The sequence below is a fragment of the Eubalaena glacialis genome, chromosome X (genome assembly GCF_028564815.1).
Source record: "Eubalaena glacialis isolate mEubGla1 chromosome X, mEubGla1.1.hap2.+ XY, whole genome shotgun sequence".
Classification (NCBI taxonomy): domain Eukaryota; kingdom Metazoa; phylum Chordata; class Mammalia; order Artiodactyla; family Balaenidae; genus Eubalaena; species Eubalaena glacialis.
The window spans coordinates 49,100,172-49,119,907 of NC_083736.1; the positions used below are offsets into that span (position 1 = coordinate 49,100,172).

Consider the following 19,736-nt stretch of genomic DNA (forward strand, 5'->3'; position numbering starts at 1 on the left):
GCAAGGAGTCCTCTGGTCCAGTGAGCCTTGAAACAGTGAGCCCTGTTAATTGGACAATAACATGATGAGCATTTTAGTTTGCTCTGTTTCTTCTCTCTCGTGTTCTCTTTGGATTGGTGACCGGCTCAACAAACCAGTTCACCTCCTGGAGTGGTGTATTTTACTCCCCAAAGCTGCATAACATACTACCATTGACGTGAATTCAGTTCATGTAAATGAATTAAAGGATGCATTGGCTGGGCCCTGAAATTTCCTGTCCATGTTATTGATATTCCTTCACCCTATCATGGAGTTTTCATTTCTTCTACTGAGCATAACAAGCACTGCAAAGGCTGGGTCAAACAGAAGTGCCTCACCAAAGCCCAAGTCCATGCAAACAGCAAGAGGTTCATCCTTGTTCGTCTTCCCCATCTTTCATCAAACGACTCGGTTGGCTCCCCTTTTAAATAGTTGATTGGGCACTGAATGACAAAATGTATTAATATTGGTTTTAAAGGCAGAGCAATATATAAACACAAGATCTTACTAGCTTGAGCTAACCAGTGTTTTAAAAGGTGCTCATTCTCTGACACTATCAAGTAGCCTCATAACAGAAATATATTGTAGGTTGCCAAGGTTTAGACAATCTGCAGAAGACAGGGTAGAGATTACATATGGCATTTACTGGGATAAGAGGTTTACACTGCCGGACTTGGACTAGGATTTTACTTCCATTGGAAAAAAAAATAATGTTTTGTCACGGTGAGAGCTTCATCTCTCATATCATTAAATGGGTAGGGAATGAAAGGAAATTTGCTTTCTCAGGTTTTTCAATGGCACTGCGTTTTTAATATATGCTTTGTTTCCATTCAATGCCACGTATTGAAGCCTGCAGAATTCTTCCTGGGTAATTCTGAATCATGTGTGCACTTGTGGTTTGGGAGTTCAAACAGGTTGTCTTCTTTAATATTTGGTTGTTTGCTTTTTGTTACAGAGAAAATGATAGCCAAAAAGTCAAAATTCTTCTTGCCAGACACCTGGTTTTCCAACTTTGGGGACAGTAGTCATAGAAAAAAATATTCTTACACAAACTGTGCAATTGAGAAAAAAATGACCCAAATTGACTCATGCCTACTCCATAAGTTTGAGGCCAACGGTGCTGTAACCTTTCCCCCTTAATACTAAAGTTCCACTACCAGTATCTGACCTTAAAATCCAATCCATACTAAAGGAAACAACCATGTAAATGAGGGGTATGCACACGCACTTGTGTGTGCGTGTGTATGTGTGTGTGTGTGTGAGATTTTTCTCCTCTTCCTAGGACAGTTTTCCTTTTCAAATATTAGTTCTGTGACTTCATAAAGATCTTATTCTTCTTTTAGTCAATCTGTTATTTTATGTCTTTTCCAAATCTTGACAAATGGCAAAGACCTAGAGCTACCTTTAATTCTCATATCTACTTGTTTCTGCTGTGTGGACTGTCAAATATAGTGAGTAGGGAATGATGTGAACATGCAAGAGATTCTTATTAGACACCAGGGCACTTTCCTTTAAATCTAGTGGCAGGTTGTACCTCTGGCACTCGGCAGGGCAGACAGATAACTGGATACATTCTGGCTCCTTGTTAACACAGCTCATCACTGAAGAAGCAGGCATGTCTATGAAATCACTCTTCAAATCTGATTAGCCCTTTAGTATAACTGAAGAACATGGGAGCATATACATCTCTCTCTAAATAAACACAACTACTGCCTATTTTTTCTAATGGTGCCTCAGCCATTGTTTGTAAGCCACACCAACCTTTGCAGTTTCAATGACAAAAACTGGCCCCCTAGTCTCTGTGAAGGGGTCCCTGAAACATAAAGTGGAGGGTTGTCCAAACCAGTTTAACAACTCTTGTTACTTTAGACATTGGGCCAGGTAGCTTATCCTTTCTCAGCATTAACTCTAGACATAATAGGTAGAATTGTAAATGAGATCACATAAACTACTAATAATTAAACAGGTTTATGTGCAAGACAGAAAGTTGTTATGTACTTATTGACTGACAGAATTGTGCAATGTTTAATACTAAGTCTGAAATGCACACTCCGGAGGATTAATGGTACAGAAGTTATCTGAGTATACAAGAATCTTAGAAACATTCTTTCTAGAAATACAAAGAGTGGAGACAGTTACTAGAGAGATTTCACTTATATTGTCTAAATTGGGTCTAATTGGGCCCCTTAAAAGTTGAGAATAATTTCAATAAGACATCTGCCTTCTGAGAGGCAGTATGGCAGTCCAATTCAGTGCAAGACTGAATCAAGCTATCTATACTTTGGAATAAAGTAACACCTTTTTTCATGAAAACGTCATGTTCTTTACCAGCCTATTAATTTTTTAAACTGAAGATCTTTCATTTTCAAAGGATGTTTGACTAGAGTTTCTAACCGACAGATTTGGAAACCAATCTGAATTGGACATTCTATGGATTCAACCTGAAGGTGAGTTTGCCTCATAGATTTGACATCCAACCTGAAAAAAATTCTATAAAAATTGCTTCAAAGCCCCCTTTGAAATAGCAAATGTGCAGCAAAACCCTAAGTCAAACAATTGTCCATCAGCCTGTTGTTTAAAATATAGACTGGAAAGCCAACAGACCCTTTTGTGTGTGTGCAATTGCTTTTATAAACAAATTTTAGGCTGGAATAAGGAGCTCCTAGTTCATCATGCTGGAGATTGTCCTTGCTGCTGTAGGCTGTTGAAGTGTGCCTCCCTTAAGATCTGGTTGATGTGGGAGTAAGAACCTTGGCATAGTGCATACTCCTCATATGAGGACTGAGGTGTACTAATGTTGGGTTCAGCAACGATCTGGTTTAAGCTGCTTTCTGGTCCGATTACTCTCTCTGGGGTATTAACACTGCTGCTGCTCCTGTCTTTATCACTGCTTGAAGACTGGAGGATAAAAAACAGAAACAGGATGAGTATTATGCTATTACACTATTTTTCCTATTCATCTTGGAGAATAGCAGCATCAACCACTACACTAAGCCTTAATGGTTTAGAAACTACAGCCACTTAAAATATTTCAATCTATGCTCACAACACAGCAACCCGTAAATTAAGTTGGGATTAACATCCACAATTTTATGGATGAGGAAACTGAGATCCATTGACTTGCCCAATGTCACGTAGCTGGGAAGTGGCAGAGTGAGGATTCAAACACAGGCCTTCTAATTTCAAATCCCTTCACAAACCCGTTGTTCCTGCTTGCAGCAGGAGCTTATCCTAATAACGTGCATCAGAAAAGTAAGTTCTCACCCTCCAAGAGAAAGCATCGATCAATGCTACAGAATGTAGTAAAAGTACACCCATAAAGAATAAGATGGATTTTGGGAACGCACTAAAATAAAACATAAATTGTTACATCATACATTTATGCGTACATACATACATGCACACGTATATACAAACCACTGATGATTTCGTACCTATCCCCTGATAGTGGGCACACGTGGTCCTCCTATATCAATGCAAGGCTACACTCAGATCCTGAAAGGCACTTGATATACTTTTTACGAAAGTTATATGTTAATTATTGGCATTTTTAAGACTAGTATTGATTGCTGTTCAACAAATATGGATGTGATATGGGGTGTATGTGTGGGTGTTTGCACCTAATATTCTGTTTTTAATTGAACTCAGGGTCATTGTCATAATGGAGAAACTACTAAGGATTCCTGAAAACAGTCATTGTCAAGAATTTCCTCCCTTACAGTGTTAGGATTCTCAAGGGAGAAAGTAATGACAAGGATCCATATCTGAACTACAATATTTAACAATTTTGATATTTCATTTTGGGGGGATACGCTATTATTTTTATTTTATTTACATTTAAACTTCACCAAACACTGAGCTCAAGTATATGCTGGCCCTTTGTTCAGAGTTTTTAAATGGACAGACAGCTTTACAGGTGCAATGTATTTAACACTGCACAATATATTCAAAAATTAGAGAATCTGGGGGTGGTATAACTATATACCTTTATACATTTAGTAGCACAAGTAGAGGGATAAGCCCTGCAACTGGAGGAAAAACTCGTTCAGGACTGAACAGAGAGATCCTTGGTTGCTGAGAGAATCTCCCCTTGACTTCAGACTCGAGACAAACCAAGGAGTCTGTCAGTACCCCAAAACCACTGAATTCAGTGGACAAACAGGAGCAACAGGATAGGTACTGAGGGATTGGCTCTTGTCAATTAAGATTGTGGGGGCCAGTCTGAAGCGACTAGGGCTGGCTGGAGGCAGGAAATGTGGCAACTCAAGTCCAGGATCTGTAGATTAGAACAGCAGTCTAGAGACAGAATGGTTACTGCTTTCTTCATAAATTCCCAGTTTTCTAAACAAGTTCCTAGGATGCTTTCCTCAAACAGTGGGTATTGCATTTCTTATAAGACAATCTTTACCAAAGGTAACATTAATAAGACTTAAATCAACAATGGTCATGGCTCATCGGTCATTTGGAGCTTCTCGACATAGACCACACACCAAACTGCCCACAGGTGATCATAGACAGCTTATGTCCATCTTTAGGCAACTAGAAACATACATTAAAAGAACTGTCCAGCTTTCTGTTTGAATTTAAAAAAAGAAAAAATCCCACAAGGACTCAGAGGCAAAGAATATACAAATCAATTTTCACTGCAAAGTAAAGGAGCTGTTACAGTGGAGGATTACTGGACTGAATGTCAATATTATGACATAGTATGAGTGTGTTTCATGTTTGGTAATTGCAATCATTGTTGTTTTTGTTGTGGTCATCCATGTACAATGCTTGGTGTCAGTCTATTTATCTCTTGTAAAAAAAAAAAAAAAAAAAAAGAACAGTCCAGGAAAGAATTAGGATGACCCAATGGAAATGAAGGTTGTCACCAACAGCAATCAAACTGATTTCAGGACTTAATGTCAAGGCCAATTTAAAAAATATCCAGGAGCTAGGAGAAGATGGCGGAAGAGTAAGACGCGGAGATCACCTTCCTCCCCACAGATACATCACAAATACATCTACACGTGGAACTGCTCCACTGAACACCCACTGAATGCTGGCAGAAGACGTCAGACCTCCCAAAAGGCAAGAAACTCCCCACGTACCTGGGTAGGGCAAAAGAAAAAAAGAAACAACAGAGACAAAAGAATAGGGACGGGACCTGCACCAGTGGGAGGGAGCTGTGAAGGAGGAAAGGTTTCCACACACTAGGAAGCCACTTCGCGGGCGGAGACTGCGAGTGGCAGAGGGGGGAAGCTTCAGAGCCACGGAGGAGAGCGCAGCAACAGGGGTGCGGAGGGCAAAGCGGAGAGATTCCTGCACAGAGGAGCAGTGCCGACCAGCGCTCACCAGCCCGAGAGGCTTGTCTGCTTATCCGCCGGGGCGGGAGGGGGCTGGGAGCTGAGGCTCGGGCTTCAGTCGGATTGCAGGGAGAGGACTGGGGTTGGCGGCGTGAACACAGCCTGAAGGGGTTAGCGCACCACAGCTAGCCGGGAGGGAGTCCGGGAAAAGGTCTGGAGCTGCCGCACAGGCAAGAGACTTTTTCTTGCCTCTTTGTTTCCTGGGGTGCGAGGAGAGGGGATTCAGAGCGCCGCCTAAACAAACTCCAGAGACGGGCGCGAGCCGCGGCTATCAGACGGGCGTGAAACGCTAAGGCTGCTGCTGCCGCCACCAAGAAGCCTGTGCACAAGCACAGGTCACTATCCACACCTCCCCTCCCGGGAGCCTGTGCAGCCTGCCACTGCCAGGGTCCCGTGATGCAGGGACAACTTCCCCGGGAGAACGCACGGCGCGCCTCAGGCTGCTGCAACGTCACGCCGGCCTCTGCCGCCGCAGGCTCGCCCCGCATCCATACCCCTCCCTTCCCCCGGCCTGAGTGAGCGAGAGCCCCCGAATCAGCTACTCCTTTAACCCCGTCCTGTCTGAACAAAGAACAGACACCCTCAGGCGACCTGCACGCAGAAGCGGGTCCAAATCCAAACCTGAAACCCGGGAGCTGTGCGAACAAAGAAGAGAAAGGGAAATTTCTCCCAGCAGCCTCAGAAGCAGCGGATTAAAGCTCCACAAACAACTTGATGTACCTGCATCTGTGGAATACCTGAAGAGACAATGAATCATCCCAAAGTGAGGAGGTGGACGTTGGGAGCATATACATTATTTTTTTTCCCTTTTCCTCTTTTTGTGAATGTGTATGTGTATGCTTCTGTGTGAGATTTTGTCTGTATAGCTTTGCTTTCACCATTTGTCCTAGGGTTCTATCCATCCGTTTTTTTTTTTTTAACTTAAAAATTTTTTCTTCTTTTTCTCTTAATAATTATTTTTTATTTTTTTATTTTAATAACTTTATTTTATTTTATCTTACTTTATTTTATTTTATCCTCTTTCTTTTTTTTCTTTCTACTTTTTCTCCCTTTTATTCTCAGCCATGTGGATGAAAGGCTCTTGGTGCTCCAGCCAGGCATCAGGGCTGTGCCTCTGAGGTGGGAGAGCCAACTTCAGGACACTGGTCCACAAGAGACCTCCCAGCTCCATGTAATAGCAAACAACGAATATCTCCCAGAGATCTCCATCTCAACACCAAGACCCAGCTTCACTTAACGACCAGCAAGCTATAGTGCTGGACACCCTATGCCAAACAACTAGCAAGACAGGAACACAGCCCCATCCATTAGCAGAGAGGCTGCCTAAAATCATAATAAGGCCTCAGACACCTCAAAACACACCATCAGACGTGGATCTGCCCACCAGAAAGACAAGATCCAGCCTCACCCACCAGAACACAGGCGCTAGTCCCCTCCACCAGGAAGCCTACACAACCCACTGAATCAACCCCAGCCACTGGGGACAGATACCAAAAACAACAGGAACTACGAACCTGCAGCCTGCGAAAAGGAGACCCCAAACACAGTAAGATAAGCAAAATGAGAAGACAGAAAAACACACAGCAGATGAAGGAGCAAGGTAAAAACACACCAGACCTAAAAAATGAAGAGGAAATAGGCAGTCTACCTGAAAAAGAGTTCAGAATAATGATAGTAAAGATGATCCAAAATCTTGGAAATAGAATAGACAAAATGCAAGAAACATTTAACAAGTATCTAGAAGAAATAAAGAGGAACCAAGCAACGAAGAAAAACACAATAAATGAAATTAAAAATACTCTAGACGGGATCAATAGCAGAATAACTGAGGCAGAAGAATGGATAAGTGACCTGGAAGATAAAATAGTGGAAATAACTACTGCAGAGCAGAATAAAGAAAAAAGAATGAAAAGAACTGAGGACAGTCTCAGAGACCTCTGGGACAACATTAAATGCACCAACATTCGAATTATAGGGGTCCCAGAAGAAGAAGAGAAAAAGAAAGGGACTGAGAAAATATTTGAAGAGATTATAGTTGAAAGCTTCCCTAAAATGGGAAAGGAAATAGTTAACCAAGTCCTGGAAACACAGAGAGTCCCATACAGGATAAATCCAAGGAGAAACAGGCCAAGACACATATTAATAAAACTATCAAAAATTAAATATAAAGAAAACATATTAAAAGCAGCAAGGGAAAAACAACAAATAACACACAAGGGAATCCCCATAAGGTTAACAGCTGATCTTTCAGCAGAAACTCTGCAAGCCAGAAGGGAGTGGCAGAACATATTCAAAGTGATGAAGGAGAAAAACCTACAACCAAGACTACTCTACCCAGCAAGGATCTCATTCAGATTTGATGGAGAAATTAAAACCTTTACAGACAAGCAAAAGCTGAGAGAGTTCAGCACAAACAAACCAGCTTTACAACAAATGCTAAAGGAACTTCTCTAGGCAAGAAACACAAGAGAAGAAAAACACCTACAATAACAAACCCAAAACATTTAAGAAAATGGGAATAGGAACATACATATCAATAATTACCTTAAATGTAAATGGATTAAAGGCTCCCACCAAAAGACACAGACTGGCTGAATGGATACAAAAACAAGACCCGTATATATGCTGTCTACAAGAGACCCACTTCAGACCTAGGGACACATACAGACTGAAAGTGAGGGGATGGAAAAAGATATTACATGCAAATGGAAATCAAAAGAAAGCTGGAGTAGCAATTCTCATATCAGACAAAATAGACTTTAAAATAAAGACTATTACAAGAGACAAAGAAGGACACTATATAATGATCAAGAGATCGATTCAAGAAGAAGATATAACAATTGTAAATATTTATGCACCCAACATAGGAGCACCTCAATACATAAGGCAAATACTACGAGCCATAAAAGAGGAAATCGACAGTAACACAATCATAGTAGGGGACTTTAACACCCCACTTTCATTAAATGGACAGATCATCCAAAATGAAAATAAATTAGGAAACACAAGTTTTAAATGATACATTAAACAAGATGGACTTAATTGATATTTATAGGACATTCCATCCAAAAACAACAGAATACACATTTTTCTCAAGTGCTCATGGAACATTCTCCAGGATAGATCATATCTTGGGTCACAAATCAAGCCTTGGTAAATTTAAGAAAATTGAACTCATATCAAGTATCTTTTCCGACCACAACGCTATGAGACTAGATATCAATTACAGGAAAAGATCTGTAAAAAACACAAACACATGGAGGCTACACAATACACTACTTAATGACCAAGTGATCACTGAAGAAATCAAAGGGGAAATCAAAAAATACCTAGAACCGAATGACAATGGAGACACGACGACCCAAAACCTATGGGATGCAGCAAAAGCAGTTCTAAGAGGGAAGTTTATAGCAATACAAGCCTACCTCAAGAAACAGGAAACATCTCGAATAAACAACCTAACCTTGCACCTAAAGCAATTAGAGAAAGAAGAACAAAAAAACGCCAAAGTTAGTCGAAGGAAAGAAATCATAAAGATCAGATCAGAAATAAATGAAAAAGAAATGAAGGAAACAATAGCAAAGATCAATAAAACTAAAATCTAGTTCTTTGAGAAGGTAAGCAAAATTGATAAACCATTAGCCAGACTCATAAAGAAAAAAAGGGAGAAGACTCAAATCAATAGAATTAGAAATGAAAAAGGAGAAGTAACAACTGACACTGCAGAAATACAAAGGATCATGAGAGATTACTACAAGCAACTCTATGCCAATAAAATGGACAACCTGGAAGAAATGGACAGATTCTTAGAAATGCACAACCTGCTGAGACTGAACCAGGAAGAAATAGAAAATATGAACAGACCAATCACAAGCACTGAAATTGAAACTGATTAAAAATCTTCCAACAAACAAAAGTCCAGGACCAGATGGTTTCACAGGTGAATTCTATCAAACATTTAGAGAAGAGCTAAAACCTATCCTTCTCAAACTCTTCCAAAATACTGCAGAGGGAGGAACACTCCCCAACTCATTCTACGAGGACACCATCACCCTGATACCAAAACCAGACAAAGATGTCACAAAGAAAGAAAACTACAGGCCAATATCACTGATGAACATAGATGCAAAAATCCTCAACAAAATACTAGCAAACAGAATCCAACAGCACATTAAAAGGATCATACACCATGATCAAGTGGGGTTTATTCCAGGAATGCAAGGATTCTTCAATATATGCAAATCAATCAACGTGATACACCATATTAACAAATTGAAGGAGAAAAACCATATGATCATCTCAATAGATGCAGAGAAAGCTTTCGACAAAATTCAACACCCATTTATGATAAAAGCCCTGAAGAAAGTAGGCATAGAGGGAACTTTCCTCAACATAATAAAGGCTATATATGACAAACCCACAGCCAACATTGTCCTCAATGGTGAAAAAAAACCATTTCCACTAAGATCAGGAACAAGACAAGGTTGCCCACTCTCACCACTATTATTCAACATACTTTTGGAAGTTTTAGCCACAGCCATCAGAGAAGAAAAAGAAATAAAAGGAATCCAAATTGGAAAAGAAGAAGTAAAGCTGTCACTGTTTGCAGATGACATGATACTATACATAGAGAATCCTAAAGATGCTACCAGAAAACTACAAGAGCTAATCAATGAATTTGGTAAAGTAGCAGGATACAAAATTAATGCACATAAATCTCTTGCATTCCTATATGCCAATGATGAAAAATCTGAAAGTGAAATTAAGAAAACACTCCCATTTACCATTGCAACAAAAAGAATAAAATATCTAGGAATAAACCTACCTAAGGAGACAAAAGACCTGTATGCAGAAAATTATAAGACACTGATGAAAGAAATTAAAGATGATAGAAATAGATGGAGAGATATACCATGTTCTTGGATTGGAAGGATCAACATTGTGAAAATGACTCTACTACCCAAAGCAATCTACAGATTCAATACAATCCCTATCAAACTACCACTGGCATTTTTCACAGAACTAGAACAAAAAATTTCACAATTTGTGTGGAAACACAAAAGACCCCGAATAGCCAAAGCAATCTTGAGAACGAAAAATGGAGCTGGAGGAATCAGGCTCCCTGACTTCAGACTATATTACAAAGCTACAGTAATCAAGACAGTTTGGTACTGGCACAAAAACAGAAATATAGATCAATGGAACAGGATAGAAAGCTCAGAGATAAACCCACGCACATATGGTCACCTTATCTTTGATAAAGGAGACAAGCATATACAGTGGAGAAAAGACAGCCTCTTCAATAAGTGGTGCTGGGAAAACTGGACAGGTACATGTAAATGTATGAAATTAGAACACCTCCTAACACCATACACAAAAATAAACTCAAAATGGATTAAAGACCTAAATGTAAGGCCAGACACTATCAAACTCTTAGAGGAAAACATAAGCAGAACACTCTATGACATAAATCACAGGAAGATCCTTTTTGACCCACCACCTAGAGAAATGGAAATAAAAACACAAATAAACAAATGGGACCTAATGAAACTTAAAAGCTTTTGCACAGCAAAGGAAACCATAAACAAGACCAAAAGACAACCCTCAGAATGGGAGAAAATATTTGCAAATGAAGCAACTGACAAAGGATTAATCTCCAAGATTTACAAGCAGCTCATGCAGCTCAATAACAAAAAACCAAACAACCCAATCCAAAAAATGGGCAGAAGACCTAAATAGACATTTCTCCAAAGAAGATATACAGATTGCCAACAGACACATGAAAGAATGCTCAACATCATTAATCATTAGAGAAATGCTAATCAAAACTACAATGAGATATCATCTCACACCAGTCAGAATGGCCATCATCAAAAAATCTACAAACAATAAATGCTGGAGACGGTGTGGAGAAAAGGGAACACTCTTGCACTGTGGGTGGGAATGTAAATTGATACAGCCACCATGGAGAACAGTATGGAGGTTCCTTAAAAAACTAAAAATAGAACTACCATACGACCCAGCAATCCCACTACTGGGCATATACCCCGAGAAAACCATAATTCAAAAAGAGTCATGTACCAAAATGTTCATTGCAGCTCTATTTACAATAGCCAGGACATGGAAGCAACCTAAATGTCCATCATTGGATGAATGGATAAAGAAGATGTGGCACATATATACAATGGAATATTACTCAGCCATAAAAAGAAAGGAAATGGAGTTATTTGTAGTGAGGTGGATGGAGTTAGAGTCTGTCATACACAGTGAAGTAAGTCAGAAAGAGAAAAACAAATACAGTATGCTAACACATATATATGGAATCTAAGGGAAAAAAAAAGGTCATGAAGAACCTAGTGGCAAGACGGGAATAAAGACACAGACCTACTAGAGAATGGACTGGAGGATATGGGGAGGGGGAAGGGTAAGCTGTGACAAAGTGAGAGAGTGGCATGGACATATATACACTACCAAATGTAAAATAGATAGCTAGTGGGAAGCAACCACATAGCACAGGGAGATCAGCTCTGGGCTTTGTGACCACCTAGAGGGGTGGGATAGGGAGGGTGGGAGGGAGGGAGATGCAAGAGGGAAGAGATATGGGAACATATGTATATGTATAACTGATTCACTTTGTTATAAAGCAGAAACTAACACACCATTGTAAAGCAATTATACTCCAATAAAGATGTTAAAAATAAAAAATAAAAAATAAAAAATAAAAAATATCCAAAAAGATGATTTTCCTAGCTCAAGGGTAAAAATCTGAAACCTCCAGTGGCATAAAATAGTGAAGTTATGAATATTCAAAAATAAGTAGGTATTACGTTGGATAAGAAACCCACCGCACACACTTTGGTTTCTCTTAGTTGTCTTTCCTGATCATTTTTCGTTACAGGTACTGTCTGAAAAACAAGGTACGAACTATAATCAGTTTCTGGTGAATCAAATTTCATCTCATATGACAACATATCCATTTTATACTATAGTGTAACACTAGGTGATGCTAGACTATGAAATGGTACATTAAAATTAACAAGCTAGAAGAGATTTCTGTAGAATAATTGTTAAGAAAAAATAGATCTCCTTCCAATTTCTAGTTCATTTAAAGTTTTCAAACCCAGTCATGTAGAGACATAAGTACAAATGTTCATTGTGACACTGCTTATAATATCAGCATTGTTGTTAATAGCTGAAAATCAGAAACAATTAAATGTCCAAAAGCAGGAAAGTGGTTAAGTTATAGTGCATTCATTCATACAATGCAATTTTGTAAGCCATTAACAATGATGATATAGTTGTATTTATACTGATATAGAAGGATGTCCCTGACATCATGTTTGTTTGTTTATTTATTTAAAATTTGAGACTTTGGATCCTTTTTATTTTTTTAATTTTTATTTATTTTTTATATTTTCACTTTCTAAAGCATTCACAACAAATGTATTTATTTTGTGGAAAACAACTATTTTATTTGCAAGTAAGTAACCTAGAGAATGCTACTACGAGACCAAGGCACATCTCCTGCTTTTGCATTCAGTTACTTCTGACTTCAAAACAAAGACTTGAAATGGACTGTGATGCTGTAAATGAGATTGCCGTTAAACTACTAAAGAACATCTAAAACGTAGTATCCACTAGCATTTTCTAGGCCAATAGAGCTGATTAGCTAATAAACATAGCCTACGTTATACAACCCTGGGCCTTGTCTCATCTCACCCTTTTGAATGTACTTCATATGAGATATCCCACTTAATGAGTTCTATTATTGTCAGAGTGCTTGGGATGAAAAGGTTTCTCCTTGATAGTGTATGGTTTTGACACTTGAAACTGCTATCTTACTACAGAAGCTTTTTCCTTACTGCACTTGATTTTAGAAAGAGAGCAAATTCTTTCATCAGAAGAGAAATGAGATTTTAAATGCTTCAGGATTGAGAAAGACCCATAAAATATAAATCATTTTCACCATCCTTCTGATACCTCAAAGAAACTTCTCATCAGAATGCTTATCCTATTTACCAGTTACAAAGCTCATTCTTTTTCCTCTGACCATTCGATATAAGCTTAGTGCTGATACCTGTGGAAGACAAATGAGAACAGGCCCATGCTCTGCAAAACTGAAACCTTGCAGGTTCAAGTACATGGCAAAATAGAATTACATTTATAAAAGACTCTGACCAAGGGTCTCTCACTAAATGACATTCACAAAAGCACCACACAAAAGTCCTAGGGTCTAGGTCTGTGTGAAAAGGCAGGATTTTAGATTAGTTCGGGCCTGCTTACACTGTAACCAAAGAAGTTTCAGTTGAGTCCAGCAGAGATTTTCCATAGCACATTCTATTTGGAGATAGGCATCAGGACCACCTGTGGGGTTTTTGTTAGTTTGATTCACATGCACATGCCAGGTCCCCATCCTGAGAGGTTATCTCAGGTAGGCACAGGTTGTTCTGATACCCAACCACTATCCAAACAATTACTTGTGTGCCTACTATGTACAAGCAGGTACTTTGCCAGGGATACTTAGGGACTCAACCAACAGGTAATTCCCGAGCCCAATCAAGAACCCATCCTCTTTGAGGATGACAGTGTTAAGCTATTGCAGTGACAGGAATGTAGCAATGAATGCGGACCAGGAGAATAGAAGAGGCTCCTTAAAATGAATGGCATCTGAACTGGGCCTTGGAGGATGGGGAGAATATTAATAGGATGGGTGTGACAAAGGGAGAGAACAACAGGAGCACAAGCAGGGTGAAGAGGAGTCTTCAAGGAGACAAAGCTAGTAATACAATGTGGCTGGGGCCTCCCGGAGAGGAGTTTGTGGGAGACAAAATATGCATGAGAAGGTAGAGCTAGGTTATCAAGGGCCTTGAATGTCATGCTGAGAAGTCTGTCGGAATAGGTACTTGAGCCTAAGAGACATGCTCGGATCTACATTTAGGAAAAGGATTCTAATGGATGAATGGAGTAGGAGGAGAATGAGAGCACAGAGACCATGGAGGGAATTTCTGCAATACATTTAGCAAGAGGCAATGCAGGCCTGAATTAGGATGGTGGAAATGTAAAGGAAGGCATATATGCGATACACATCAGAAGTAGGATAGGAGGAGTCATGGAGGAAATGACAGAGACATTTAAGTTTACCCCAAGCACCCAGGACAGGTGGGGTCTGAGGACCCAAGTTTTAGTGAATAGTTGCATGAAGGGGATGAGAAATAACAGGCAGTGAAAGCAGATTACAGCTGGGAGGTAAAGGGGGAGAAACGATCCATTAACTTGAGAGAAGAATAAGGTAGACAGAAAATTAGTTAGGAGAGAGAAAGAGCACCTTATCAGGCTAATGAAAGAACAAGTGAATAAATAGAATCTGAAGAGACGAGGAGGAATATTAATTACAGAGCATCTTCAACAAAACAGAATGGGAATGCATGTGTATATTTACAACAGAGAATTATGTAATTCTCCTTAATTGTAAAAGCAGATTGAGCTGGTATTTTATATTCTCTTAAGCCCTAGCTTCCTTCTCAACTCCATCCCTCCATGCTTTAGAGCTTTTCATTTATGTGAACCTCAACAACAAAAGTTTTCACCCCTAGTACATATCCCATACCTAGAATTGTAATATGATGTTTATTCTAAGGCAGCTGCAGAAACTAAATTAAGCAAGTCCATCCAAGCACTTAAAGTATGTGCTCCCAAAGTTCCAACACATTTGAAATGAAAGGCTCGTTCATGTTCGCTAAAACCAATGAAACACTGTAGAATCTTATGAGCCATAGGATATCAAATCAATCTGGCTGCTGAATTACAATTACTTTCCAAATTAGCAAGGCAAAGGTACTCATGTGTTAACTTCTCTGTGTCAATGGGATAAATAATCTACACTTTTCTGTAGCTCAGTTTCCCTCATAAAATGAAGTTGAACTAGACATTGAGCTCTAAGTTGTTTTCCAGGTCAAAATTTATATTTATAATAGAATCTATATAAGTATAAAACAATTTAAACAACTTCACTTTGTTTCAACTCAGTTAATGGGATTTGAACAGACAAAAGATTGATAGGTAACCATCATCTGTAGAAAAACATGAGTGCGTGTGTATCTTCAATTCTTTAAAACAACTTAGATTTTAATATCCAGTTGGAATATAAAACTGCTCGGGATTGCTTGGTATACAACACGAGCAAAGTTTCATAAAATGCATGCAACAGATTAGGCCATTTTTGGAAAGGGTTGTCCCTGCATTTTTGAATGTATCTTTTAAATGCAGGATAATTTCAGAAGTTAACATTTTGCCATGGGTTATAAAAACAGGACTAACAACCATTATTTTGTTCAATGACAGTTTCATCCGAAATAAGGTCTCCCAAAGCAGTTCTGTGTCTTAGAATGTGTATAATTAAAGGCGATGTGAGTGACCCAAATCTACAGTCACCCTAAGAGAAAACATTTTTCAAAAATTATGCCAAATGTTCTAGTTGTCTTATGAATTGACACTACTTTAAACAATGACCTGACAAAGAGACAGCTCCTACCAGCTTAAAAAAGGGGGTGGAGTAGATTTTATAGAATTCTAATTTTTAAACATAGGTGGGGCTCCTGGTTCTGTTTCTCTCTCATTAGTCTCGCTTCTGATGCTCCCTTGGAATTCTAGCATTAGGATATCAAATCTTTTCCAATTCAGGTACAGAAGAGAAAAAGGCAGAGATATGTTCCCGATAAGCCAATTCTGTTCATATCTACACATTTTTTCACTCTCAATTTCTTGCTACTACTTGGCAATCTGAAATATAAAATGAATGGTCTTCGCAAGTAAGAGAGACTAATACAAAAAAATTAGTGTCTTTGTGTTTGCGCTTTCTAGAAGGCTTATACTTATGTACGAGGGCACAGATTTACAGGAAAAGTGGTGATGTAATTTGTAAAGATGTAAGGTTGAGCAAAAAAGAGCAGTACTCCCGAACATGCAAAGATATTCAACGAAAAAGGCCAGCATCTAAGAGAGCAAGTTACATGAGTTATACCTAGCTACAATTTACCCATCCAAGCAGCTGCCCAGGATCTGGGACTATCACCACCTGCGTACAGGTTCCAGGAGGAGGACAGGGATCGATAATCATTTCACTTTTTGCTCACAAAAGGGACAAGTGAGCACTACTTAGTCATTAACTAATAGGATTCATACATACTTAACAAGGTTCCTTTAATCCTCTCCTAGTAAACTATACCTCAATTAAAACAATACTATGCTAATGCCACAAGTCATTAAAATTCAAGCTCTTCCATTCAAGCACCATTAAAGCTTTGCAAAATCACCAGACTCCCCCATCCTCAATTTCAATTTCACTTTTCCTAGCCAGAAATCAAGAATCTCCTTCTAGCCAATAACACATCATTATACTCCTGAAAATTTATTCTCCATCTAAAAATAAGGGAGGGGGGTAAGATGATTATTCCCTGCTCCTATGACTGGAGAAAAGTCTAAGACCTAGCTTTTCCTGATTACATTTTCACTAAGTCTTTTTCTGTGCTTCCTTACCACCTTTTGTGAGATACTGCATACCATGGTTAAGGGCTCCAGCTCAAAAGCCACTGCAATCAAGTAAGAATACTTTTTTGAAGGTTTCCTGGAATGATACATTTCTTTTAATTGCAGGGCACCAATTGGATAATGTAACTTAGGCAGTGGATGAACTAGAGAGAGGCTATCTGACCATATTCCTACCTCTGCATCCTGAGACTCCTGAAAGACAGGGTTTCTCTTACTCCTTTTGGACTGGGGAGAATGGTGATTGTCCTCTTTATTATGATTCCTTCTTCTTTTCCTGAAAATAAACCACAAGAGACAGGAGAAAATATCACCCAACAATTGATCTTTTGGACACTTAATTTGCGAGCCAGTGGCATATATATATGTGAAATCTTGTCAGAGAAAATACAAGTCATCATCTGCTACTCCAATAATTTAAAATCGGAAGCACACTTCACCCGGCATGAAGAAGGAAAATATGAAACAGGAACTCTAAGTTGAAAAGTCAAGCTGTAAATTTCATTTCTAAACATTAGCTTCATAATTTTAAATGACTCATTTCCTGAAGTTACAATTCCAGGTTAAGTGATTTTTTTTTTAATTTTATTTATTTATTTATTTATTTATGGCTGTGTTGGATCTTCGTTTCTGTGCAAGGGCTTTCTCCAGTTGCGGCAAGCGGGGGCCACTCTTCATCGCGGTGCGCGGGCCTCTCACTATTGCAGCCTCTCCTGTTGCGGAGCACAGGCTCCAGACGTGCAGGCTCAGTAACTGTGGCTCACGGGCCCATTTGCTCCGCGGCATGTGGGATCTTCCCGGACCAGGGCTCCAACCCGTGTCCCCTGCACTGTCAGGCAGATTCCCAACCACTGCGCCACCAGGGAAGCCCCCAGGTTAAGTGATTTTTAACCCCTTCTACATAACACTTAAGACAGGTGTGGCTGCCTGTGTCTATTTACTGTTAATGCTCCTGTGAAAGTGGTATAGGGACAGACAATGGAGAGACGCTCCAAGTGTGCTGTTAGCCAATTATTGTTGCCGTACCAACTACTATTATGACATAATGGTTACTCCACTAGATTGTCATCATGAGATTGTGACTGATTACTAACTTGAAATACGGCCTCTCAAAAATGTTTTTAATGGTTGGTAAGATTACATCTTCAGCCCCAATTCCCCTCTCAGAAAGTAATCAGATTGCAGCATTTGACAGTACAGTTCTTGCAGACACCCTATAATTGAACAGACTTTCTTCCAAGCCATCTACTTAGAGAGTACTTTTAAGTTTATGGTACCCCTAAGGATGGCTGAGTCTACCCATTTTTATAATTTCATTTCTCTTCATACTTTCTCCCATCTCTGGGAGACTGAGTACTGATCCCATAAACCAGTGATTTCAAACTCTTTGTTAAAGTAAAAGAAATTCCTTTCTTAACAAAACAAACATACAAACAAACAAGAAAAAAGCAGCAATAAATAAGAGAAAAAAGAGGAGTCACTGCATCGAGAACACAGGCTCTTTAACCACACCCTCCCCTGGATCCCCCTCCCTGTGCTACCCATTAGCTTAGCCTGACTTCTTAAAACTGAGGAAACAGCAGGCCCAAAGAAGCAAAGTGACTCAGAGTAAAATAAAAGGCTGGTAGAGCTGGAACTGCAAGGGAAGTTCTCTTGAGCCCTGGCCCAAGGGCCTCCACAAAGCCCTACAGGAGGAAAACTTTAGTAAAGAACTGCACGTCTAATCAAACGATGTCTTTATGATAAAGAATTTGTCAGGATAAATTAATTCAGATAATTTGTGTGCAGTGCTGTTAAGAAAACTTTTTTTTTTTGGTAGAAAATATGTGCTATTTTTTCAGATGTATGAGCATGCCAAGGAACCTTCAGAAATGTTAGCTGGACTTGGTAAGAGAAAGACCATTGCAATCAGTTCAGACTTCATTCGTACATACTGCTTATTGTCCAGTGACTGTGTTCCTAATTCCAAAAGCATGTCCGTAATTGGGCCCCTACGTTCATATTTAGGACCAGAGAACACACTAGTACCAGCCGAAGCGTGGCGATATTGGCCGAAGAAGCAAAGCGGGATGATGGTGAGGACCAGAGATGGACCGGTACAGGCCACAGTTGCTCTGACAAACCTTCCCGGCACTGCAGCCTTCCTTAGTCCGGCCCCCCGGAACCATAGCAACAGGGGCAGGAAGTCCTGGTGCCCCGGAAAGTCGCGAGCCCGGGGGGCGGGGCTGCGCGCCGGGGGGTGGGTTCTAGGCCTGCGCGCCTGTGCCCAGTAACGTCAGTGCCAGTCTCCCCGCCCGGGTCCGCTAGAAGTTTGCTCCCGGGCCCTGTTTCGAACTCTCTCGGCTAAGGGACCTGACCGGTGATGTCCGGGTCCCGTCGCCCACTGCCCCAGCCCCCCACGTGCGGGACCGGTACCAATCCCCTGGTCATTCTCCTCCCGCCCACCCCCGGCCTGTGAACGCCCTCGTCCCGTGGCACACTGAACTGTGCTCCTGTCAGCCCTCACTCTTCTGATCCGTCCCGGCGACCTCAGTGCCCGCGAGGCTCAGCCGGTCATCCCGGAGCCTCTCCGACCTCAGCGATGTTCTCCTCCTCCCCACCCGAGCATCCCCCTGCCCACGGTCACGCCCTGGGTATCAGGAAAGACCGCGGCCCTCATGGTATATAGCATTCCTCCCTCTCATCACCCCCAACACGACGTCCTGTCCTCCAGCTCCCTCGCTCTAGTGCCCCTGCATTGACAGCCCCAACCTCCTGGAAACCGCCAGCTCACCGACCACACATCCTTCCACACCATCCGCCAGGCCCCTCCTTACTCCGCTGACC

The 19,736-nt window shown here is 40.4% G+C and overlaps 1 protein-coding gene across 1 annotated transcript; it reads right to left on the reverse strand.

The window, feature by feature from the left end:
• Positions 1-2,688: 2,688 nt before the first annotated feature.
• VCF2 (VCP nuclear cofactor family member 2) lies at positions 2,689-19,078 on the reverse strand. The gene is made up of 3 exons (XM_061178145.1): positions 18,939-19,078; positions 17,088-17,187; positions 2,689-2,916 (listed from the first exon to the last, which is right to left on the reverse strand). The coding sequence occupies exons 1-3, from the start codon at positions 19,076-19,078 to the stop codon at positions 2,689-2,691; spliced, it is 468 nt and encodes a 155-aa protein (XP_061034128.1).
• Positions 19,079-19,736: the final 658 nt, after the last annotated feature.